This window comes from Drosophila eugracilis, unplaced genomic scaffold, assembly GCF_018153835.1.
Source record: "Drosophila eugracilis isolate 14026-0451.02 unplaced genomic scaffold, ASM1815383v1 contig_1284, whole genome shotgun sequence".
Lineage (NCBI taxonomy): Eukaryota > Metazoa > Arthropoda > Insecta > Diptera > Drosophilidae > Drosophila > Drosophila eugracilis.
In genome coordinates this window covers 3,140-26,369 of record NW_024572078.1, presented here as the reverse complement: position 1 = coordinate 26,369, position 23,230 = coordinate 3,140, and the positions used below count along the sequence as shown (strand labels likewise).

Below are 23,230 nucleotides of genomic sequence, written 5' to 3'. Positions count from 1 at the left end.
GTCGGAACGACCCAAAGCATCCGGAATGGTGGCTGGCTTAAACCCTGCACACTTGGAGTACCCAATGTTATCACACAGCCAGCAGTGGACGCTTACTTGGTCAACCGACACAATTTTTTTTGCATTTTTTAATGCAACAGATAATATCGGACATTTTGGCAAATAATTAATTATATGTAAACCAATGTGCCAGAAAAATATTATAGGGAAGAAAGGGAGTTTGAGAGAAACAGTTAGGGGCAAGAGAGTGAGCGAGAGAGTGTTAGCGAGAGCTACGAGGCGTTATAAGAGAGTACAAGTTGTATAAGAGAGAGAGAGTGTGTTTTCGAGAGCTACAAGCCGGTGGGAGATACAGAAAAGAGATCTACAGATGTTGTGCTGGAGCGGTAAGCAGTTCTGTTACTAATAGCACACAGTAAAGTAAAAATATGTTAGAATACAGACCACAATTGTTGATATTTGCTTGCATTAAATGCTTTATGCAAACAGATAACAATAAATGCACTGCACGACGCGGAATCGAAGACAGATTTTTGAATAAACGTTTGCAAAAAGTAGCAAAAACGAGGTGATTCGGGAATAAATTCAAAGTTTAAATTGCTCGAGAACACGCAAAAACCAAAAACACAACCGTTTGCTTGTATCATCTTCTGGATGATATGGCCAGGGATCCTACCCGTGGCGAGATCGATAGCAAGCGTCTGTGGGAGGAGAACGAGGACCTGAAGAACCGTCCAGACAAGAAAACTAAGGAGTGCAGCACAGCACTGCATGTACGAGTTGCGTTTCAATGAGCTGAGCAAGTTCAACCTGGCCAATGCCGATCAGAAGAAGATTACTGATCAGAGCCTGCATGAAGAGCTGTCATTCAAGGATCAGATCCACTCACAGGAGATCAAAGAGTCGCCTCAGCTTCGAGTATGATGCAAAGTTGATACAGAAATACCAGGACCTCATGGACCTCAAGGTCTCACTGGATTTGGAAATCGGTACCTACTTCCCCGATTTAATTATTCTAAAGCAATTAAAAACTCTTAGTTGCTCAACAATAATAATACCAAGAGGGAACGCTATAGTCCAGTGTCGCGACTATAAGATACTGTTTTACACAATTTTAAAATATTCATTTTTCTAGTGGAAATTCACAAGGTAGTGAGGTCACTGCCCATGTGAGGCGAAATATTATTCCGATTAAAAAATCTTTGGTAAATAGATAGATATTAACAGAAATAAGTTACACAAGGTCAAACGAAGGCATTCATAATAATAACAGTGGGCGTGGACGGATAAAAACTCGTGACAAGTTGCAGTGGCATTTCTTAACTACGTATTCTTAAGCCCAACTTTCTAGCTCTTATAGGTCCCGAGATTTTAGCATTTTTGGTTTTCCGGTTTTTGTGGGCGTTATGGTGGGCGTGGCTAGATGAAACAAAAAAACAATTCACATTTGGGGCATCATAAAAACCTACATGCCTAATCCCAACTTTCTATCACTTATAGTTACTGACCTTTTCTAGAAAATGCGAAAACCGTCTTTTGTGCTTGGTGGGCGTATGGGTGGATGTGGCCTGATAATGGTACCATCATAGGATGCGCTTGCATCTAAAGATTAAAATTTTCAACTTTTTAGCTCTAATAGTTCGTAAGATTTCAGCCAATTCACGAACGCGCTTTGATTGACTTGTGCGTACAGTTGGATGTGCGTGCGGCAACTTCTTGCAGACTACGGACTTTATCCTCGTATAGCGACTCGATAATTCGCATCTGCTCCTCATACTGGGAGCGCAGCTCCTGTAGCGACTGCTTCAACTTGGCATCATAGTCGGTGCGGAGGCGGTCGTCGATTTCGCTGTTCTCTGTCTTGCGGATGCGTCGCGTTTCATTGATATCTTGTGTGTGGATCTGATCCTTGAATGACAACTCCTCACGCAGGCTCTGAATGCTATTTATACCCGTTACTCGTAAAGTAAAGGGTATACTAGATTCGTTGAAAAGTATGTAACAGATAGAAGGAAGCGTTTCCGACCCGATAAAGTATATATATTTTTGATCAGGATCAATAGCGAAGTCGATTGAGTCCGTCTGTCCGTCCGTCTATATGAACGCTGAGATCTTAGGAACTATGACAGATACAAAGTTGAGATTAGGTATGAAGATTCTTGAGGTCCCTGGACAGCGCAAGTTTATTTCAGCATCCTGTCACTTTTAGAGGTAGAAAGTTGAAATTCAGTATGTATAATCTATGTATTCCAGCGCATCTTATAGGGGTACCACCCAGTAGCGTAGAGTGGGTAGCAACTGTACTGGAGCTGTTGGCAACTTCTACCTAGATGTCGAAGTGCACGTCCATGGCTACCTGTGAGAATTTATAATTCAAATCACTTCCGATGTCACTATCACCAAAATGTTGAGCAACTAAGAGTTTTTCATTGTTTTAGAATAAATAAATCTGGACAGTTAAATTTCCAAATTTTTATTACGAACAAAACCACGCCAAATGCAAGAAGTACATACAGCTCAACAACAAAAGCTTCGAGCTACAGCAGTTCTGCAAAAGCTCCCAAAAAGCGTATGCGCCACAAAGTAAAGCGCATGCGAAACTGAGATAATCAAAACAAACTAGAAACTGCTGATAAACCCGCCACAGCTCATCCGTCTTTGATTTGTCTGCTTGGCCCAACACTACGTATTCTTAGTTTTTTTTCGCATTTTAGGTTTTTGGTTTTTCTGGACGTAGGAGTGGGCGTGGCTTGATCGGAAAATCAATTCGCGTTAGGGGCACCATAAACCAACCACCATAAGATGCGCTGGCATCTATGGATTATACATACTACATTTCAATAATCATTATAATCAATTTATACAACTAAAATCTCTGGAATCTCAGAAACTATTAGAGCTAGAAATTTGGGATTAAGTGTGTATAATCTTAAACTTCTCTTACGCTTACCAAGCTCGAAAGTCGGGTTTCGCTTTTATAGAAAGGCTATTATCTCGTCAACTATAAGAGGTAGAAATTTGGGATTAAGAACGAATTCTTATTATTTTTACACCATCTGGTCAATACCACTCTAACGCCGACAAAACACGGAAAACTGTGGCGTCTTTGTTAGACCTTGTATAACATATTTTTGTCATTATCTATCGATATACCAAAGATGTTGTTTTATATAAGGCCTCACATGCAAAGTGATGTCATTTAGTAAACATGCTTCTTTGATAAAAGGTGGCGCGTTGTCCATTTCCACTATTCATTAATATTTTAAAATTGTGTAAAACTGTAATAGATATCTTTAGTCGTGGCACTCGACGATAGCGTTTCTTCTTGTTTCTACAAGTTACCGTTTCCGTTGTGTTACTCAGAGGGCTAATGCCGAAATTAATAGAGGTCAATCTATTCCTGGAATCCAAAAGGTTGGTTTTCTTAGTATTACCGAGACGGTGTAACTATACCTTTTAAAAAACGGCTAGCCTTCGAGGGTTTCCTGGGATTTTCGATTTGAACTCTTGCCGCGATCGGGTTTCGCTTCGTTACTTAAAATGGATATTCCTGAGAATGTCAATTCTCTGATATATATGTATATAAGTTAACACACCCAGTTCCCAAATTGGGAAACTGCCGAGTTGCGGGCCACATCCGGTGGCCAACACACGGAATAGGGAAACTGCCGACTCTGCACTCTGGGGGCAATCACCCAGAGCCCGATCAGAAGTGGCCAACACGCGCATTAAAGAAATCGTCGTCTCCGCACTCTGGAGTCAATCCCACGGTTCCCAGCCAGAACACTCGCGCAGCGAGTGATCGTAAGCACCTGGATAACATTGCTGATCCGGCACTTTGGCGACAGCGCTGCGACCGGACGAAGACTTCTAGCTGCAGCCGGATCGGACATTTAGTTTAGTTTTAAATTCAGACTCCACAGCCGTAGCTGTGTAATTATCAAAGAACCAATTATATTATCCTCTACCTTAACAGGTTTAGAAGAAATAATTTGTAACTCTCTAATATTGTAAGCCCAAATACTATCCTTTACCTTAATAGGTTCAGGAAAATAAATAAGTGAAATAAATAAATTGTTTTATTACTTAACGGATCCTTGCCCCAACGGGCACGAGTGAAAGTGAGAAATAATTTAAAGGTCGGTCGTAACGTAACCGATTCACCTGATACGAAGTTTAATGCATTTACAAAAGTAATTGCTATCGGTAGTGACAATTAATTAAATAATTGATAAAAAAAACACAAAAGTGCGGTGCATCAAATTGGCAGGAAAAATACGTCAAGAAATTTTGTTTTACGACAAATAAAAAAAACGTGAACAGCAAAAATTCCCCACTCTAAAAAAAGAGAACGAGAAATTCACAAACTTTGTGCAAATAAAAATAAAAACAGCGACAGTAAAGACACAAAATACGGCAAAGAAAAGTTGTTTTCTTTCCACGAATAAAGACAACGGGAACATCAAAAAATCCCCACCCTTCAAAAAAAGAGAACGAAGACTTTGTGTAAATAAAAACAAAACGAAGACAGCGGCAGTGAAAAACAGCGGCAACAGAGACAGCAGCAGGCAAAACAGCGGCAGCGACAGCAGCGGCGGCGATAAGTAGAGTAGGCTTTTGTCTGAATTATCGCCAAATAAATAAAAAAATCCGCGACATCTAACTGTGGGAACATTAAGAATTCCCTCTCTTTGCAATTTCGAGTAAAATTTATCTTTCTCGAAAATAAAAACTTAAAACTTACTTAATTATATTTAAAAAAAATTTTATTTCTCTCGAAAATAAAAACCTTAAAAAAATAAATTTTATTTTAACAATATTTAAATAAAACAAAAAAGCCCTTACTTGAATTTTTCTAGGTGTTCCAAAGTAAACATATTAAACATAAATATATTTATTTAGTAGATTTATAAATAAAATTTCCGACTGCCCATGGACAAATTTAAAAAAAAAAAATTAAGTAACGACCCCATGTACCGAAACCATAAAGAAACTGAGTCAGACGACGAGGTTATTGCAGAGTATAGAAAATCTTTGGACACAAAAATACAAAGACAGAAAGCTCAGAAAGAACAAGAAACTGAGACTTATTACCAACCATCCACTAGCAAGGGGGCATTTATTCGACCTAGTATTTTTAACACTACAAACCCACAGCCGCTTACAATGCAGCCAGAACAGATTGCAAGCATGGAGGCCGCTATAACTAGCGCACTCCAAAAAAAACAGGAACTATTTGATAAAAAATTAGCTGCACTTATAGGGGAGCTAAAATCACTCAAAACAAAAGATAGCACCCCACAAAGAGAGATGCAGTGCAACGAACCCCTTGACATGGTCAAGTCGGTTCCAGAATTTGATGATAGCCAGGAAAATTATATCTCCTGGAGGCTAGCTGCCACCGCAGCCTATAAAGTATTTGAACCATACGACGGTAATAGTCGATACTACCAAGCCGTCGGTATTCTAAAAAATAAAGTGAGAGGATCAGCAGCCGCAGTGCTATCCTCCTTCAATACGGTATTCAATTTTCATGCCATACTGGCACGCCTAGATTTCACGTACGCGGACAAAACTCCGACGCACGTTATTAAACAAGAATTAAGTCTGTCAAGACAGGGAGAGCTACCACTGCTCAAATTCTATGACGAAATAGAACGGAAGCTAACGCTTCCAACAAACAAAACAATAATGACCCATGACGCAACCGCAGCTGCCATCTTAAATGGACAGCACAGAAATGACGCTTTACATGCGTTCATATCTGGGTTAAAAAAATCTCTAAAAATAACCGTTTTTCCGGCACAACCTCGGGACTTGCCATCAGCTTTAGCATTAGCACAGGAAGCTGAATCGAGCAACGAAAGAAGTGCTTTTGCGGCCACTTTCGCCCGACATAATGAGGAGAAAAACCAGCGACAAGCAGGTTGGAAAAATCCCCAGACCAAGAATGAAAATACGAGAGCGGTTAAGAACACTCCTCACTTTATTAGAACCCAAAAAGGGGCCAACAATCAGAGTGGTTCCTTTAGACAGAGACCCCACACAAATTCGGGGTCTTACCAGGGTCAACCAGCACCAGAGCCAATGGAGGTCGACCCCTACTCTAGAAGGCTCTTTACTCGGCTCACAACATGGCAAAAAGGGCAGTCAACTAAACAAAAAATTAACTTCATGCCAGAGGAGAAATCTGACAACGAAGATTATGACACCGTTGCTGAAGCCTGTGCCACTGAAATAGAAGACGATCTTGATGAAGAAGATTCGTTTAATTTTTTAGATTAAAATCCCTGCTCCCCTACATTACAAGTACGGTAGCAGGAAGAGAAATAAAACTACTTTTAGACACAGGCACCTCAAAAAATTACATTACTCCAATCCCGGGGCTGAAAGGCATCGTGGCAGCGGAGAAACCCTTTACAGTGAAGTCAATCCATGGCTTCACCAAAATAGATAAAAAGTGCCTAGTTTCGGTGTTTAAAATAAAAACACCCTTTTTTATTCTAAATAACCTTAAAGAATTCGACGGTATTATCGGTCTCGACTTGCTTAAACAAGCGAATGCGAAACTCGATTTTACTGGAAACATTATCCACACAAATAACGGAGATGAAAAAATCCGATTTACAGAAAAACGTCAACTTTATTAAAATTAATGACGAAGATGTCCCCGTGGCAATTAGGGCCACCTTTGATAAAATGATTCCTAAAAATCAAAAAGCCTTCGCTGACCCAGACGAAGCACTTCCATTTAACATTAACACTATAGCAACAATAAAAAGTGATGGGGAACCGGTGTACTCCAAGTCGTACCCACACCCCATGGGTGTAACCGAATTCGTCAATGCAGAGGTTAAACAACTTCTAGCGGGCGGCGTAATACGGCCATCCAGATCCCCATATAACAACCCTACGTGGGTTGTAGATAAAAAAAGCATAGACCAGAATGGGGTTAAGAAGAAGCGATTAGTTATCGACTTCAGAAAACTAAACCAGAAAACAGTAGACGTAAACTACAATTTCGACAATACTGTCGAATATGGGCGAGTCACAGTACATTCGACCTTAAATCAGGCTTCCACCAGATAGAGCTGGCGGAAAAGGACAGGGAAAAACAGCCTTCTCCGTAAACAATGGCAAATACGAATTTTGCTGAATGCCATTCGGACTTAAAAACGCCCCAAGCATCTTCCAGAGGGCTATTGATGACGTCCTTAGAGTGGGAATCTCAAAAATATGCTACGTCTACGTAGATGATGTGATCATATTTTCAAAAACAAAAGAGGACCACGTCAGGGACGTGGACTGGGTTTTAGACAAACTCTTGGAAGCCGGTATGAGAGTATCCCAAGAGAAATCGAAGTTCTTTAAAAAGAGCGTCGAGTACCTGGGTTTTATAGTGACACAAGGGGGACTCCAAACTTCACCTGAAAAGGTAAAAGCTATTAAGGAATTTCCCTCACCAAAAACACTTTTTGACCTCAGATCTTTTCTGGGGCTAGCTAGCTACTACAGGTGCATGACCAAAGAACAAAAAGAAACGTTCGACAGACTGAGAGAAATCTTGGCATCAGAAGACGTTTTGCTCTCATATCCAGATTTTAAGAGGCCATTCGACTTTACTACGGACGCGTCAGGCTTCGGACTAGGGGCAGTTCTATCACAAGATGGCCGCCCAATTACAATGATATCACGCGCACTACATGATAGCGAAAAAAACTACGCAACCAATGAGCGAGAGCTCCTTGCCATTGTGTGGGCTCTTAAAAACTTCCGGAATTACTTATACGGAGCAAAAGGGTTGCAGATCTTTACCGATCATCAACCACTCACCTTTGCCGTCTCAGAAAAAAATCCCAATGCAAAGCTGAAGCGTTGGAAAGGAATTATTGACGACCATGGTGCAAAACTGGTTTATAAACCAGGAAAAGAAAATTTCGTGGCAGACGCATTATCTCGCCAGAACATTAATACCCTAGAAGACGGACAACAATCGGACTTAGCCACTATCCATAGTGAAGAGTCCCTAACATACACCATCGAGACAACCGACAATCCGGTAAACTGCTTCCGAAACCAAATCATAATTGAGGACGGAAATAGTTTCTCGGTGGATACATTCATCTTGTTTAAAAGCAAAGTCAGACACATAATCAAAACCCCCAACCGGGAAAATCTGATGGAAGCATTACAAGATGTTGTAAACGCAGAGGTAGTAAACGCGATACATTGCTCACTACCAACTTTAGCGTTTATCCAACACCAACTAGTGGAGTCCTTCCCTAGCACTTCTTTTAAGCACACGAAAAATTTCGTACAGGACATAAAGGACTTAACCGAACAGAAAGAAATTGTCATAACGGAACACAACAGGGCTCACCGAGCGGCACAGGAAAATGTAAAACAAATCCTTAGGGACTATTTCTTCCCAAAAATGCTTCGGTTAGCGACAGAAATAACATCAAACTGCAAAACCTGTTCCATGGCAAAATACAAACGCCACCCATCAAAACAAAGGGTCGCAGAATCTCCTATACCTTCATTCGTTGAGGAAATTCAACACATCGATATTTTCCCTTTTCCTTACCTTACATGCGTTGACAAATTCTCAAAATTCGCGATAGTGCAAACCATCGCACCTTTACTTCAAATAATAAATTTCTTTCCGAAAACCAAAACAATCTACTGCGATAACGAAAGTTTTTTACATTTTTTATATTCATCTATATTTTTCTAGGCTATTAAAATTCATTATAATCTGGGCATTAACGGCTGCTAGGACGGACGCGACGGTGAAACTAAATGACTACACGACCACAGACTACCAGTTATAGCAACGGACATCAGACATATTCGCAAGTTGGTAGCTACCCTAAAAATCCATCATAGGGCCGCTAGGAGTATAAACTTAATCGGAACAGCCTTAAAAGTTGTTGCAGGTACACCCGACTTTAATGATTGGGAACAAGTAAAATTCAACCAAGAGCAATTAATGAGAGCAGATGAAGGACAAACAGAATTAAATATTAAACTCCAAGAACGTTTGAACGAAAGTTCGAGCGCTATGAACCAAATTCAAAAATTCGAGACATATATAGAAACACACATTTTGAAAATCATCCTAGCTAAAAATAGAATCGTTATCACTGATTTGGAAAACATTCTAATGGGCTTAACCCTAGCAAAATTAAACATTGTAAGTCCGGCAATTCTAGATGGCTCCGACATTGGCGAATTTAAAGACAAACAGCCTATTAACATTAGTTTAATAGAAATTTTAGAAGTATCTAGTATAAGTGTTTTTCAAAATTCCGATGTCATTCATTTTCTCATTAAATTTCTTAACTCTAAGCTTGTTTGTAGAAGATAACAGTCGATAACGACGACCACTTAAAAGGAGAAGTTAACACACCCAGTTCCCAAATTGGGAAACTGCCGAGTTGCGGGCCACATCCGGTGGCCAACACACGGAATAGGGAAACTGCCGACTCTGCACTCTGGGGGCAATCACCCAGAGCCCGATCAGAAGTGGCCAACACGCGCATTAAAAGAAATCGTCGTCTCCGCACTCTGGAGTCAATCCCACGGTTCCCAGCCAGAACACTCGCGCAGCGAGTGATCGTAAGCACCTGGATAACATTGCTGATCCGGCACTTTGGCGACAGCGCTGCGACCGGACGAAGACTTCTAGCTGCAGCCGGATCGGACATTTAGTTTAGTTTTAAATTCAGACTCCACAGCCGTAGCTGTGTAATTATCAAAGAACCAATTATATTATCCTCTACCTTAACAGGTTTAGGAGAAATAATTTGTAACTCTCTAATATTGTAAACACAAATACTATCCTTTACCTTAATAGGTTCAGGAAAATAAATAAGTGAAATAAATAAATTGTTTTATTACTTAACGGATCCTTGCCCCAACGGGCACGAGTGAAAGTGAGAAATAATATAAAGGTCGGTCCAAATTAACTTATATATAAATACATTTATATATTTGTAACATATATATATTAATGTAGGAACATTATAAAAACAAGAACAGTTATTATTCATATTCCTTGTCTTTCTTTTAGAATAAATCCTCAAATTTCTTAAAATTTTCTACTAACCTTATGCATAGCATTTTGAGGTAAGTAGTTATCTGTAATCATACATGAGACTACTTGTAATCGCAGGAGTGGATCATCAATAATCTCCACAGTGCATGCGTGGTAAATGTTTGCTTGGCATTCCGTAGGTCCATGTTGACAATCAAAAGTTATTCTGTCATTAATTTGGTTTGTTCTCGCCTTGCCATAAGGTGCAAGACGCACCTCCATAATTCGTTCAGCGACCTTATAAGTAGGAAGCACCTGCTTAGTAAGAAAATACTTTGAATCGGGACATAAAGCTTCATAAAACACCGTAACGACTACTTTAACTGACGCTCTGTCTGTCATATTGTAGAAATGGTGATTCTGAAAATAGAAGAAATAAGAATGTCAGATACAAATAATTTAACATCCGTATAATGTATTATATCAATATCAGATTAGCGCAGTTTTTCTATATCGTTTATTATTCCGTGTCCTATGAGTTGGAACTCGATCGGCATTTTGGAAGCGCGCATACACAGCTAAAAGTGGGACATGCCGACGACCCATTTATTCAGAACCATACAGATCAATCTGAGGTTGACGAGAACAACACTTGTAGCATCTGGCACTGATGCCACTGTTTCGGCACTTGTTTGAACAATAATGTTTATGCGACTGTGGCGAGAAAAGAGAAATATATAATTAAAATTCGTTACTTCAGCTGAGGTCCCTTAACAGGGAAAGGAGCATCTATTCAGCCTGAAGTGAAAATATTTTCTTGTAGAGGGAGTATCTTTTATGCCATGCTATTTGCGTCTCCAAATGTAAAATCATTACGAATATGCCCCGGTTAATGAATTAGCTCTACTTGCCGTCTATTCAAGAAATAGTGGCAAACCGAAAAACCAAAAATGCGAAAACCTCGGGAACTATAAGAGTAAGAATGTGTATTTAAAAGATGCCACTGCAACTTGCCCCTAGTTCTCATCCGGCCACGCTCACTCTAACGGCCACAAACTGCGATAAACTGTGGCGTCCATAATATTATAGTGTATGTCTTTGTTTGACTTTGTATAACATATTTTTACCAAAGATTTTGCAAATCGGAACATTATTTCGCTATTTATGAAGAAATTTAGGTTATAAGGCCTCACATGGGCAGTGACGTCACTCTCAATTACTCAACATGCTTTCTCCGACAATATGTGGCGCTATCGGAATTTCCATTAGCAAAATGAATATTTTAAAATTGTTGAAAACAACTCTCGACTATAGCGTTTCCTCTTGTTAACTATAAATTTATACAGGGTGACAATAAATAACCCGGACACACATTTTTGATCAGAATTTTTTAAGGAACTGTATTTGAGAAAAAATGCGGATACACAACTATTAAATAGGTATTGTGTTAACATATATTCAGGCGGTTTCGAAGTGGCTTCTTTGGGCTGCGATGCAGAGCCCTAAACGTTTCTGGAAATTAAGCGCAATGGGCCGCAGGTCTTCTTCCGATAATCGATCCCTTTCTCGGAGCAATGATTGCTTCAGCGCCTCCAAACTTATGTGGCGTTTAGCACATGCCCTGGACTCCAAAATAGACCACACACTGTAGTCCATCGGATTAAGATCTGGCGAGAAAGGTTGCCATTCACTGGATGTGATAAAGTCCGGAAAATTGGCTTTGCACCAGTCCTTAGTCAATTTGGCTCTATGGGCTGGCACTGAATCCTGTTGAAACATCCACTCTGTATCACCGAAGTGCTGCTGGGCCCAAGGAAGCACAAAAGTTTCCAAAATGTCCCGGCGGTACACTTCCTGATTGATTTTGACCCCTTGATCGATGAAAACAAGGGGTGTTTTGCCGGTGGCGCATATTCCTCCCCAAACCATTAAAGACTGCTCACATTGACAGCGCTCGATTATTGCAGAGGTACCTGGAGCTGCAGCCGACCAGCTTCTGTCATTTTGGTGATTGTGCGCCTGTTGGATGGTGAATATCTTCTCGTCCGTAAAGAGAATACGCTCCCATTTTTGACCTGCGGCCCGACGCTTTAGCTGACGGCATCTTTGGAGTCTCACGATGCACTTTTTGGAGCTTGTAGGGCTTGAGATTAAGTTCATTTTTTGCAATCAACCGAACACTTTCTCGGTTCACTCCGATTTCTCGGGCTATTTTTCTGACCGAGACTCTGCAATTCCGAGTGATCCGCTTTTTCAATTGCACAACGATTGTTTTGGTATGCCAAGCAAACGAACAATGTTGCATTGAATGATTTCCTTGTTGAAACAGTTTTAAAATTGCACAACGATTGTTAGGTATCCCGAAACAAATATCAAATTGGTGCGAAGAATATATGCAAAAACAATAAACTATTACTAACTAACCATTTGATATTTTTCATACACACAACAATTTGGTAAGATTAAGTGGAAATTTTATTGCATGAGCATTTTATAAAAAACCAGAAGAAACTTTATAGTCGAGTGCCGCAACTATAAGGTACCCGTAACTGTTTCATAAAATTTTAAAATATCTCTTTTACTAGTGGAAATTGGAACAGCATGCGCCAGGATACCGCACAGGACACACGGAGCCGGCGCATTAAGGAGCATGCACGAACAATTACTAAACGGCCTACGCCGGCTTACTTGATTCGCTGGCAGTGTACGGCACCTTTGTTCTAAAAACCGAGCCATAGATCCCCAAGTTGGCAGGCGGTCATCATATTTTCCTGCAGCTTTGAGAGACAGGGTCCAGCTTTCGGTGGACCCAAGAGTGATCTGGATGAGGATCTCGTTAATGGGAGCCTGGAATATTAATCATCGATTACTAAAACGGTTTTGCAAAAGATCAGGGGCAAAATAATAATTCCCGTCAGTAATTTCCAACGCTCTCACAGTCTCCAAGGCTGACTCCCGCTTACATGAAATAAGCCACCGGAGCTTCTCCATCTTGGTCAAGTGAGGAAATACAGCCACTCGGCATAGCCACCGCTGAATGTTGGTATCGGCAACGGGGGCAATGCGACAATCCAATAGCGTAGAGTGGGCAGCAACTCTACTGGAGCGGTTGGCAACTTCCACTTGGATGTCGACGTGAACGTCCGTGACTAGCTGAGAAAATTTCTAATACAAATCACTTCCAATTTCGATATGATTTAGCTCCTCCAATTCCTCCTGAAGCGCGACGAATCGATCACGCAGAAACTTTTCCGTGGACTCGACGGTCTGATGGTTGAGTCTTCGGTCCGCATCGCAGCCTTTACCTTCTGATGTAGGACCCTAATTTCTTGACAAGTAACCTCTGCTCGTCTTCGCAACATCCTTTCCCTGCTTGCAGCAGCAGATCCAGCGACTTCAACTCCAGACTCCATTATGTAATTTAAGTGCACGGTTATTATTAACAAAAACAACAACATTTCCGTGTCACTTTTGTACTGATCACAATAATCAAAACGCGCTGTGATCACGTCAGGGTCACCAAAATGTGGAGCAAAAAAACTCTTATTTAATTGCTTACTATTATTATTATTTTAATTATTATTATTATTATATTTTTTTTAATTCTTATAGTTATAATTTTTTAGAAAGCTGGCAGAATGTGCTGTCCAAAATGCTATATAGAAAGCTAACTGAGTGGTATATATTTCCTAAGATATTGGGAATGTCGTTGGAGTTGTAAGTAATGGAATGTGAGAAGAGGGTATCATTAATGTATTCCGATTGTATGGTCTCCAGAATGTAAAATGGAGTTTACATTTTGAAAACACTGCTAGTGTAAAAACTAAGTTTGTAAACGTACATTTTAAGACTCTTTCTTTAAAGGTGCGTCCACTGATGCCACTGTTTCGGCACTTGTTTGAACAATAATGTTTATGCGACTGTGGCGAGAAAAGAGAAATATATAATTAAAATTCGTTACTTCAGCTGAGGTCCCTTAACAGTTTACGTTAAGGGAAAGGAGCATCTGTTCAGCCTGAAGTGAATCTATTTTCTTGTAGAGGGAGTATCTTTTATGCCATGCTATTTGCGTCTCCAAATGTAAAATCATTATGAATATGCCCCTGTTAATGAATTAGCTCTACTTGCCGTCTATTCAAGAAATAGTGGCAAACCGAAAAACCAAAAATGCGAAAATCTCGGGAACTATAAGAGATAGAAAGTAGTTAAGAATGCGTATTTAAAAGATGCCACTGCAACTTGCCCCTAGTTCTCATCCGGCCACGCTCACTCTAACGGCCACAAACTGCGATAAACTGTGGCGTCCATAATATTATAGTGTATGTCTTTGTTTGACTTTGTATAACATATTTTTACCAAAGATTTTGCAAATCGGAACATTATTTCGCAATTTATGAAGAAATTTAGGTTATAAGGCCTCACATGGGCAGTGACGTCACTATCAATTACTCAACATGCTTTCTCCGACAATAGGTGGCACTATCGGAATTTCCACTAGCAAAATGAATATTTTAAAATTGTTGAAAACAACTCTCGACTATAGCGTTTCCTCTTGTTAATTATAAATTTATACAGGGTGACAATAAATAACCCGGACACACATTTTTGATTAGAATATTTTAAGGAACTGTATTTGAAAAAAAATGCAGATACACAGCTATTAAATAGGTATTGTGTTAACATATATTCAGGCGGTTTCGAAGTGGCTTCTTTGGGCTGCTATGCAGAGCCCTAAACGTTTCTGGAAATTAAGCGCAATGGGCCGCAGGTCTTCTTCCGATAATCGATCCCTTTCTCGGAGCAATGATTGCTTCAGCGCCTCCAAACTTATGTGGCGTTTAGCACATGCCCTGGACTCCAAAATAGACCACACACTGTAGTCCATCGGATTAAGATCTGGCGAGTAAGGTTGCCATTCACTGGATGTGATAAAGTCCGGAAAATTGGCTTTGCACCAGTCCTTAGTCAATTTGGCTCTATGGGCTGGCACTGAATCCTGTTGAAACATCCACTCTGTATCACCGAAGTGCTGCTGGGCCCAAGGAAGCACAAAAGTTTCCAAAATGTCCCGGCGGTACACTTCCTGATTGATTTTGACCCCTTGATCGATGAAAACAAGGGGTGTTTTGCCGGTGGCGCATATTCCTCCCCAAACCATTAAAGACTGCTCACATTGACGGCGCTCGATTATTGCAGAGGTACCTGGAGCTGCAGCCGACCAGCTTCTGTCATTTTGGTGATTGTGCGCCTGTTGGATGGTGAATATCTTCTCGTCCGTGAAGAGAATACGCTCCCATTTTTGACCTGCGGCCCGACGCTTTAGCTGACGGCATCTTTGGAGTCTCACGATGCACTTTTTGGAGCTTGTAGGGCTTGAGATTAAGTTCATTTTTTGCAATCAACCGAACACTTTCTCGATTCACTCCGATTTCTCGGGCTATTTTTCTGACCGAGACTCTGCAATTCCGAGTGATCCGCTTTTTCAATTGCACAACGATTGTTTTGGTATGCCAAGCAAACGAACAATGTTGCATTGAATGATTTCCTTGTTGAAACAGTTTTAAAATTGCACAACGATTGTTAGGTATCCCGAAACAAATATCAAATTGGTGCGAAGAATATATGCAAAACAATAAACTATTACTAACTAACCATTTGATATTTTTCATAAAACACAACAATTTGGTAAGATTAGGTGGAAATTTTATTGCATGAGCATTTTATAAAAACCAGAAGAAACTTTATAGTCGAGTGCCGCAACTATAAGGTACCCGTAACTGTTTCATAAAATTTTAAAATATCTCTTTTACTAGTGGAAATTGGAACAGCATGCGCCAGGATACCGCACAGGACACACGGAGCCGGCGCATTAAGGAGCATGCACGAACAATTACTAAACGGCCTACGCCGGCTTACTTGATTCGCTGGCAGTGTACGGCACCTTTGTTCTAAAAACCGAGCCATAGATCCCCAAGTTGGCAGGCGGTCATCATATTTTCCTGTGACAGGGTCCAGCTTTTGAAAGATGATCTGGATGAGGAGGCATATGACCATTGAATCGGTCGGATAACACCTAAAGAGTTGCATCGGATCCTGACTCGACTACCCTTAGCTGCAGGATCTCGTTAATGGGAGCCTGGAATATTAATCATCGATTACTAAAACGGTTTTGCAAAAGATCAGGGGCAAAATAATAATTCCCGTCAGTAATCTCCAACGCTCTCACAGTCTCCAAGGCTGACTCCCGCTTACATGAAATAAGCCACCGGAGCTTCTCCATGTTGGTCAAGTGAGGATGGCTGTCAATCGTCGTTTTAAACAGGGCGCAGAAATACAGCCACTCGGCATAGCCACCGCTGAATGTTGGTATCGGCAACGGGGGCAATGCGACAATCCAATAGCGTAGAGTGGGCAGCAACTCTACTGGAGCGGTTGGCAACTTCCACTTGGATGTCGACGTGAACGTCCGTGACTAGCTGAGAAAATTTCTAATACAAATCACTTCCAATTTCGATATGATTTAGCTCCTCCAATTCCTCCTGAAGCGCGACGAATCGATCACGCAGAAACTTTTCCATGGACTCGACGGTCTGATGGTTGAGTCTTCGGTCCGCATCGCAGCCTTTACCTTCTGATGTAGGACCCTAATTTCTTGACAAGTAACCTCTGCTCGTCTTCGCAACATCCTTTCCCAGCTTGCAGCAGCAGATCCAGCGACTTCAACTCCAGACTCCATTATGTAATTTAAGTGCTCGGTTATTATTAACAAAAACAACAACATTTCCGTGTCACTTTTGTACTGATCACAATAATCAAAACGCGCTGTGATCACGTCGGGGTCACCAAAATGTGGAGCAAAAAAACTCTTATTTAATTGCTTATTATTATTATTATTTTAATTATTATTATTATTATATTTTTTTTTAATTCTTATAGTTATAATTTTTTAGAAAGCTGGCTGAATGTGCTGTCCAAAATGCTTATAGAAAGCTAACTGGTTATGAGTGGAATATATTTCCTAAGATATTGGGAATGTCGTTGGAGTTGTAAGTAATGGAATGTGAGAAGAGGGTATCATTAATGTATTCCGATTGTATGGTCTCCAGAATGTAAAATGGAGTTTACATTTTGAAAACACTGCTAGTGTAAAAACTAAGTTTGTAAACGTACATTTTAAGACTCTTTCTTTAAAGGTGCGTCCACTGATGCCACTGTTTCGGCACTTGTTTGAACAATAATGTTTATGCGACTGTGGCGAGAAAAGAGAAATATATAATTAAAATTCGTTACTTCAGCTGAGGTCCCTTAACAGTTTACGTTAAGGGAAAGGAGCATCTGTTCAGCCTGAAGTGAATCTATTTTCTTGTAGAGGGAGTATCTTTTATGCCATGCTATTTGCGTCTCCAAATGTAAAATCATTATGAATATGCCCCTGTTAATGAATTAGCTCTACTTGCCGTCTATTCAAGAAATAGTGGCAAACCGAAAAACCAAAAATGCGAAAATCTCGGGAACTATAAGAGATAGAAAGTAGTTAAGAATGCGTATTTAAAAGATGCCACTGCAACTTGCCCCTAGTTCTCATCCGGCCACGCTCACTCTAACGGCCACAAACTGCGATAAACTGTGGCGTCCATAATATTATAGTGTATGTCTTTGTTTGACTTTGTATAACATATTTTTACCAAAGATTTTGCAAATCGGAACATTATTTCGCAATTTATGAAGAAATTTAGGTTATGGGCAGTGACGTCACTATCAATTACTCAACATGCTTTCTCCGACAATAGGTGGCACTATCGGAATTTCCACTAGCAAAATGAATATTTTAAAATTGTTGAAAACAACTCTCGACTATAGCGTTTCCTCTTGTTAATTATAAATTTATACAGGGTGACAATAAATAACCCGGACACACATTTTTGATTAGAATTTTTTAAGGAACTGTATTTGAGAAAAATGCAGATACACAACTATTAAATAGGTATTGTGTTAACATATATTCAGGCGGTTTCGAAGTGGCTTCTTTGGGCTGCTATGCAGAGCCCTAAACGTTTCTGGAAATTAAGCGCAATGGGCCGCAGGTCTTCTTCCGATAATCGATCCCTTTCTCGGAGCAATGATTGCTTCAGCGCCTCCAAACTTATGTGGCGTTTAGCACATGCCCTGGACTCCAAAATAGACCACACACTGTAGTCCATCGGATTAAGATCTGGCGAGTAAGGTTGCCATTCACTGGATGTGATAAAGTCCGGAAAATTGGCTTTGCACCAGTCCTTAGTCAATTTGGCTCTATGGGCTGGCACTGAATCCTGTTGAAACATCCACTCTGTATCACCGAAGTGCTGCTGGGCCCAAGGAAGCACAAAAGTTTCCAAAATGTCCCGGCGGTACACTTCCTGATTGATTTTGACCCCTTGATCGATGAAAACAAGGGGTGTTTTGCCGGTGGCGCATATTCCTCCCCAAACCATTAAAGACTGCTCACATTGACGGCGCTCGATTATTGCAGAGGTACCTGGAGCTGCAGCCGACCAGCTTCTGTCATTTTGGTGATTGTGCGCCTGTTGGATGGTGAATATCTTCTCGTCCGTAAAGAGAATACGCTCCCATTTTTGACCTGCGGCCCGACGCTTTAGCTGACGGCATCTTTGGAGTCTCACGATGCACTTTTTGGAGCTTGTAGGGCTTGAGATTAAGTTCATTTTTTGCAATCAACCGAACACTTTCTCGGTTCACTCCGATTTCTCGGGCTATTTTTCTGACCGAGACTCTGCAATTCCGAGTGATCCGCTTTTTCAATTGCACAACGATTGTTTTGGTATGCCAAGCAAACGAACAATGTTGCATTGAATGATTTCCTTGTTGAAACAGTTTTAAAATTGCACAACGATTGTTAGGTATCCCGAAACAAATATCAAATTGGTGCGAAGAATATATGCAAAACAATAAACTATTACTAACTAACCATTTGATATTTTTCATACACACAACAATTTGGTAAGATTAAGTGGAAATTTTATTGCATGAGCATTTTATAAAAACCAGAAGAAACTTTATAGTCGAGTGCCGCAACTATAAGGTACCCGTAACTGTTTCATAAAATTTTAAAATATCTCTTTTACTAGTGGAAATTGGAACAGCATGCGCCAGGATACCGCACAGGACACACGGAGCCGGCGCATTAAGGAGCATGCACGAACAATTACTAAACGGCCTACGCCGGCTTACTTGATTCGCTGGCAGTGTACGGCACCTTTGTTCTAAAAACCGAGCCATAGATCCCCAAGTTGGCAGGCGGTCATCATATTTTCCTGTGACAGGGTCCAGCTTTTGAAAGATGATCTGGATGAGGAGGCATATGACCATTGAATCGGTCGGATAACACCTAAGAGTTGCATCGGATCCTGACTCGACTACCCTTAGCTGCAGGATCTCGTTAATGGGAGCCTGGAATATTAATCATCGATTACTAAAACGGTTTTGCAAAAGATCAGGGGCAAAATAATAATTCCCGTCAGTAATCTCCAACGCTCTCACAGTCTCCAAGGCTGACTCCCGCTTACATGAAATAAGCCACCGGAGCTTCTCCATCTTGGTCAAGTGAGGATGGCTGTCAATCGTCGTTTTAAACAGGGCGCAGAAATACAGCCACTCGGCATAGCCACCGCTGAATGTTGGTATCGGCAACGGGGGCAATGCGACAATCCAATAGCGTAGAGTGGGCAGCAACTCTACTGGAGCGGTTGGCAACTTCCACTTGGATGTGGACGTGAACGTCCGTGACTAGCTGAGAAAATTTCTAATACAAATCACTTCCAATTTCGATATGATTTAGCTCCTCCAATTCCTCCTGAAGCGCGACGAATCGATCACGCAGAAACTTTTCCATGGACTCGACGGTCTGATGGTTGAGTCTTCGGTCCGCATCGCAGCCTTTACCTTCTGATGTAGGACCCTAATTTCTTGACAAGTAACCTCTGCTCGTCTTCGCAACATCCTTTCCCAGCTTGCAGCAGCAGATCCAGCGACTTCAACTCCAGACTCCATTATGTAATTTAAGTGCTCGGTTATTATTAACAAAAACAACAACATTTCCGTGTCACTTTTGTACTGATCACAATAATCAAAACGCGCTGTGATCACGTCGGGGTCACCAAAATGTGGAGCAAAAAAACTCTTATTTAATTGCTTGTTATTATTATTATTTTAATTATTATTATTATTATATATTCTTATAGTTATAATTTTTTAGAAAGCTGGCTGAATGTGCTGTCCAAAATGCTTATAGAAAGCTAACTGGTTATGAGTGGAATATATTTCCTAAGATATTGGGAATGTCGTTGGAGTTGTAAGTAATGGAATGTGAGAAGAGGGTATCATTAATGTATTCCGATTGTATGGTCTCCAGAATGTAAAATGGAGTTTACATTTTGAAAACACTGCTAGTGTAAAAACTAAGTTTGTAAACGTACATTTTAAGACTCTTTCTTTAAAGGTGCGTCCACTGATGCCACTGTTTCGGCACTTGTTTGAACAATAATGTTTATGCGACTGTGGCGAGAAAAGAGAAATATATAATTAAAATTCGTTACTTCAGCTGAGGTCCCTTAACAGTTTACGTTAAGGGAAAGGAGCATCTATTCAGCCTGAAGTGAAACTATTTTCTTGTAGAGGGAGTATCTTTTATGCCATGTTATTTGCGTCTCCAAATGTAAAATCATTACGAATATGCCCCTGTTAATGAATTAGCTCTACTTGCCGTCTATTCAAGAAATAGTGGCAAACCGAAAAACCAAAAATGCGAAAATCTCGGGAACTATAAGAGCTAGAAAGTAGTTAAGAATGCGTATTTAAAAGATGCCACTGCAACTTGCCCCTAGTTCTCATCCGGCCACGCTCACTCTAACGGCCACAAACTGCGATAAACTGTGGCGTCCATAATGTTATAGTGTATGTCTTTGTTTGACTTTGTATAACATATTTTTACCAAAGATTTTGCAATCGGAACATTATTTCGCAATTTATGAAGAAATTTAGGTTATGGGCAGTGACGTCACTATCAATTACTCAACATGCTTTCTCCGACAATAGGTGGCACTATCGGAATTTCCACTAGCAAAATGAATATTTTAAAATTGTTGAAAACAACTCTCGACTATAGCGTTTCCTCTTGTTAATTATAAATTTATACAGGGTGACAATAAATAACCCGGACACACATTTTTGATTAGAATTTTTTAAGGAACTGTATTTGAGAAAAAATGCAGATACACAGCTATTAAATAGGTATTGTGTTAACATATATTCAGGCGGTTTCGAAGTGGCTTCTTTGGGCTGCTATGCAGAGCCCTAAACGTTTCTGGAAATTAAGCGCAATGGGCTGCAGGTCTTTTTCCGATAATCGTTCCCTTTCTCGGAGCAATGATTGCTTCAGCGCCTCCAAACTTATGTGGCGTTTAGCACATGCCCTGGACTCCAAAATAGACCACACACTGTAGTCCATCGGATTAAGATCTGGCGAGTAAGGTTGCCATTTACTGGATGTGATAAAGTCCGGAAAATTGGCTTTGCACCAGTCCTTAGTCAATTTGGCTCTATGGGCTGGCACTGAATCCTGTTGAAACATCCACTCTGTATCACCGAAGTGCTGCTGGGCCCAAGGAAGCACAAAAGTTTCCAAAATGTCCCGGCGGTACACTTCCTGATTGATTTTGACCCCTTGATCGATGAAAACAAGGGGTGTTTTGCCGGTGGCGCATATTCCTCCCCAAACCATTAAAGACTGCTCACATTGACGGCGCTCGATTATTGCAGAGGTACCTGGAGCTGCAGCCGACCAGCTTCTGTCATTTTGGTGATTGTGCGCCTGTTGGATGGTGAATATCTTCTCGTCCGTAAAGAGAATACGCTCCCATTTTTGACCTGCGGCCCGACGCTTTAGCTGACGGCATCTTTGGAGTCTTACGCGCTTATTGTCATCCGTAAGAAGATGCACTTTTTGGAGCTTGTAGGGCTTGAGATTAAGTTCATTTTTTGCAATCAACCGAATACTTTCTCGATTCACTCCGATTTCTCGGGCTATTTTTCTGACCGAGACTCTGCAATTCCGAGTGATCCGCTTTTTCAATTGCACAACGATTGTTTTGGTATGCCAAGCAAACGAACAATGTTGCATTGAATGATTTCCTTGTTGAAACAGTTTTAAAATTGCACAACGATTGTTAGGTATCCCGAAACAAATATCAAATTGGTGGGAATCACAAAAATGTAAATATATTTGTTTCAGTAAAGTGTAAGCTATCGATAAATGTCCTGGTTATTTATTGTCACCCTGTATATGTTTACAAACACTTTAGTAGACCTTATCTATATTCCTCTTACTTTCACTTATAGTTAAATTACAATTTATTTATTTTCAGTGCTCTGTACAACATAATGCAGAGTTTGCTAAAGCTAAACGGAGAAGCCACTCAATCTTTAAGGCCTTCTGTAAAATTTATTCCAACAATCACAATAGATGGGTTCCAAGGTAGACAAGCTGCCATTTTAAAAGACTTGTTTTCTGAGGTGTGCAGAGCAGCTGGTGATTCAGAGGAAGCGAAGAATATATGCAAAACAATAAACTATTACTAACTAACCATTTGATATTTTTCATACACACAACAATTTGGTAAGATTAGGTGGAAATTTTATTGCATGAGCATTTTATAAAAACCAGAAGAAACGTTATAGTCGAGTGCCGCGACTATAAGGTACCCGTAACTGTTTCATAAAATTTTAAAATATCTCTTTTACTAGTGGAAATTGGAACAGCATGCGCCAGGATACCGCACAGGACACACGGAGCCGGCGCATTAAGGAGCATGCACGAACAATTACTAAACGGCCTACGTCGGCTTACTTGATTCGCTGGTAGTGTACGGCACCTTTGTTCTAAAAACCGAGCCATAGATCCCCAAGTTGGCAGGCGGTCATCATATTTTCCTGTGACAGGGTCCAGCTTTTGAAAGATGATCTGGATGAGGAGGCATATGACCATTGAATCGGTCGGATAACACCTAAAGAGTTGCATCGGATCCTGACTCGACTACCCTTAGCTGCAGGATCTCGTTAATGTGAGCCTGGAATATTAATCGTCGATTACTAAAACGGTTGCGCAAAAGATCAGGGGCAAAATAATAATTCGCG

At 40.6% G+C, this 23,230-nt stretch overlaps 2 protein-coding genes across 2 annotated transcripts in view; one reads left to right on the top strand and one right to left on the bottom strand.

The window, feature by feature from the left end:
* The window catches only part of LOC108110335 (gamma-interferon-inducible lysosomal thiol reductase), a 59,281-nt gene extending 36,605 nt beyond the window's left edge, over positions 1–22,676 (top strand). Inside the window, exon 5 of the mRNA XM_041819188.1 lies at positions 22,486–22,676. Coding sequence (XP_041675122.1) covers positions 22,486–22,675 — 190 coding nt within the window. The 3' untranslated portion in view covers position 22,676. The remainder of the gene's footprint in view (positions 1–22,485) is intronic.
* On the bottom strand, positions 9,879–10,461 carry LOC121530296 (GILT-like protein 1). The gene has a single exon (XM_041819194.1). The coding sequence runs from the start codon at positions 10,439–10,441 to the stop codon at positions 10,094–10,096; it is 348 nt and encodes a 115-aa protein (XP_041675128.1). The 5' UTR covers positions 10,442–10,461; the 3' UTR covers positions 9,879–10,093.
* Positions 22,677–23,230: the final 554 nt, after the last annotated feature.

What these genes read in the sequence shown, in the direction of transcription:
- LOC121530296 (XM_041819194.1), bottom strand. Translation starts at nt 10,441, where the DNA reads ATGACAGACAGAGCGTCAGTTAAAGTAGTCGTTACGGTGTTTTATGAA.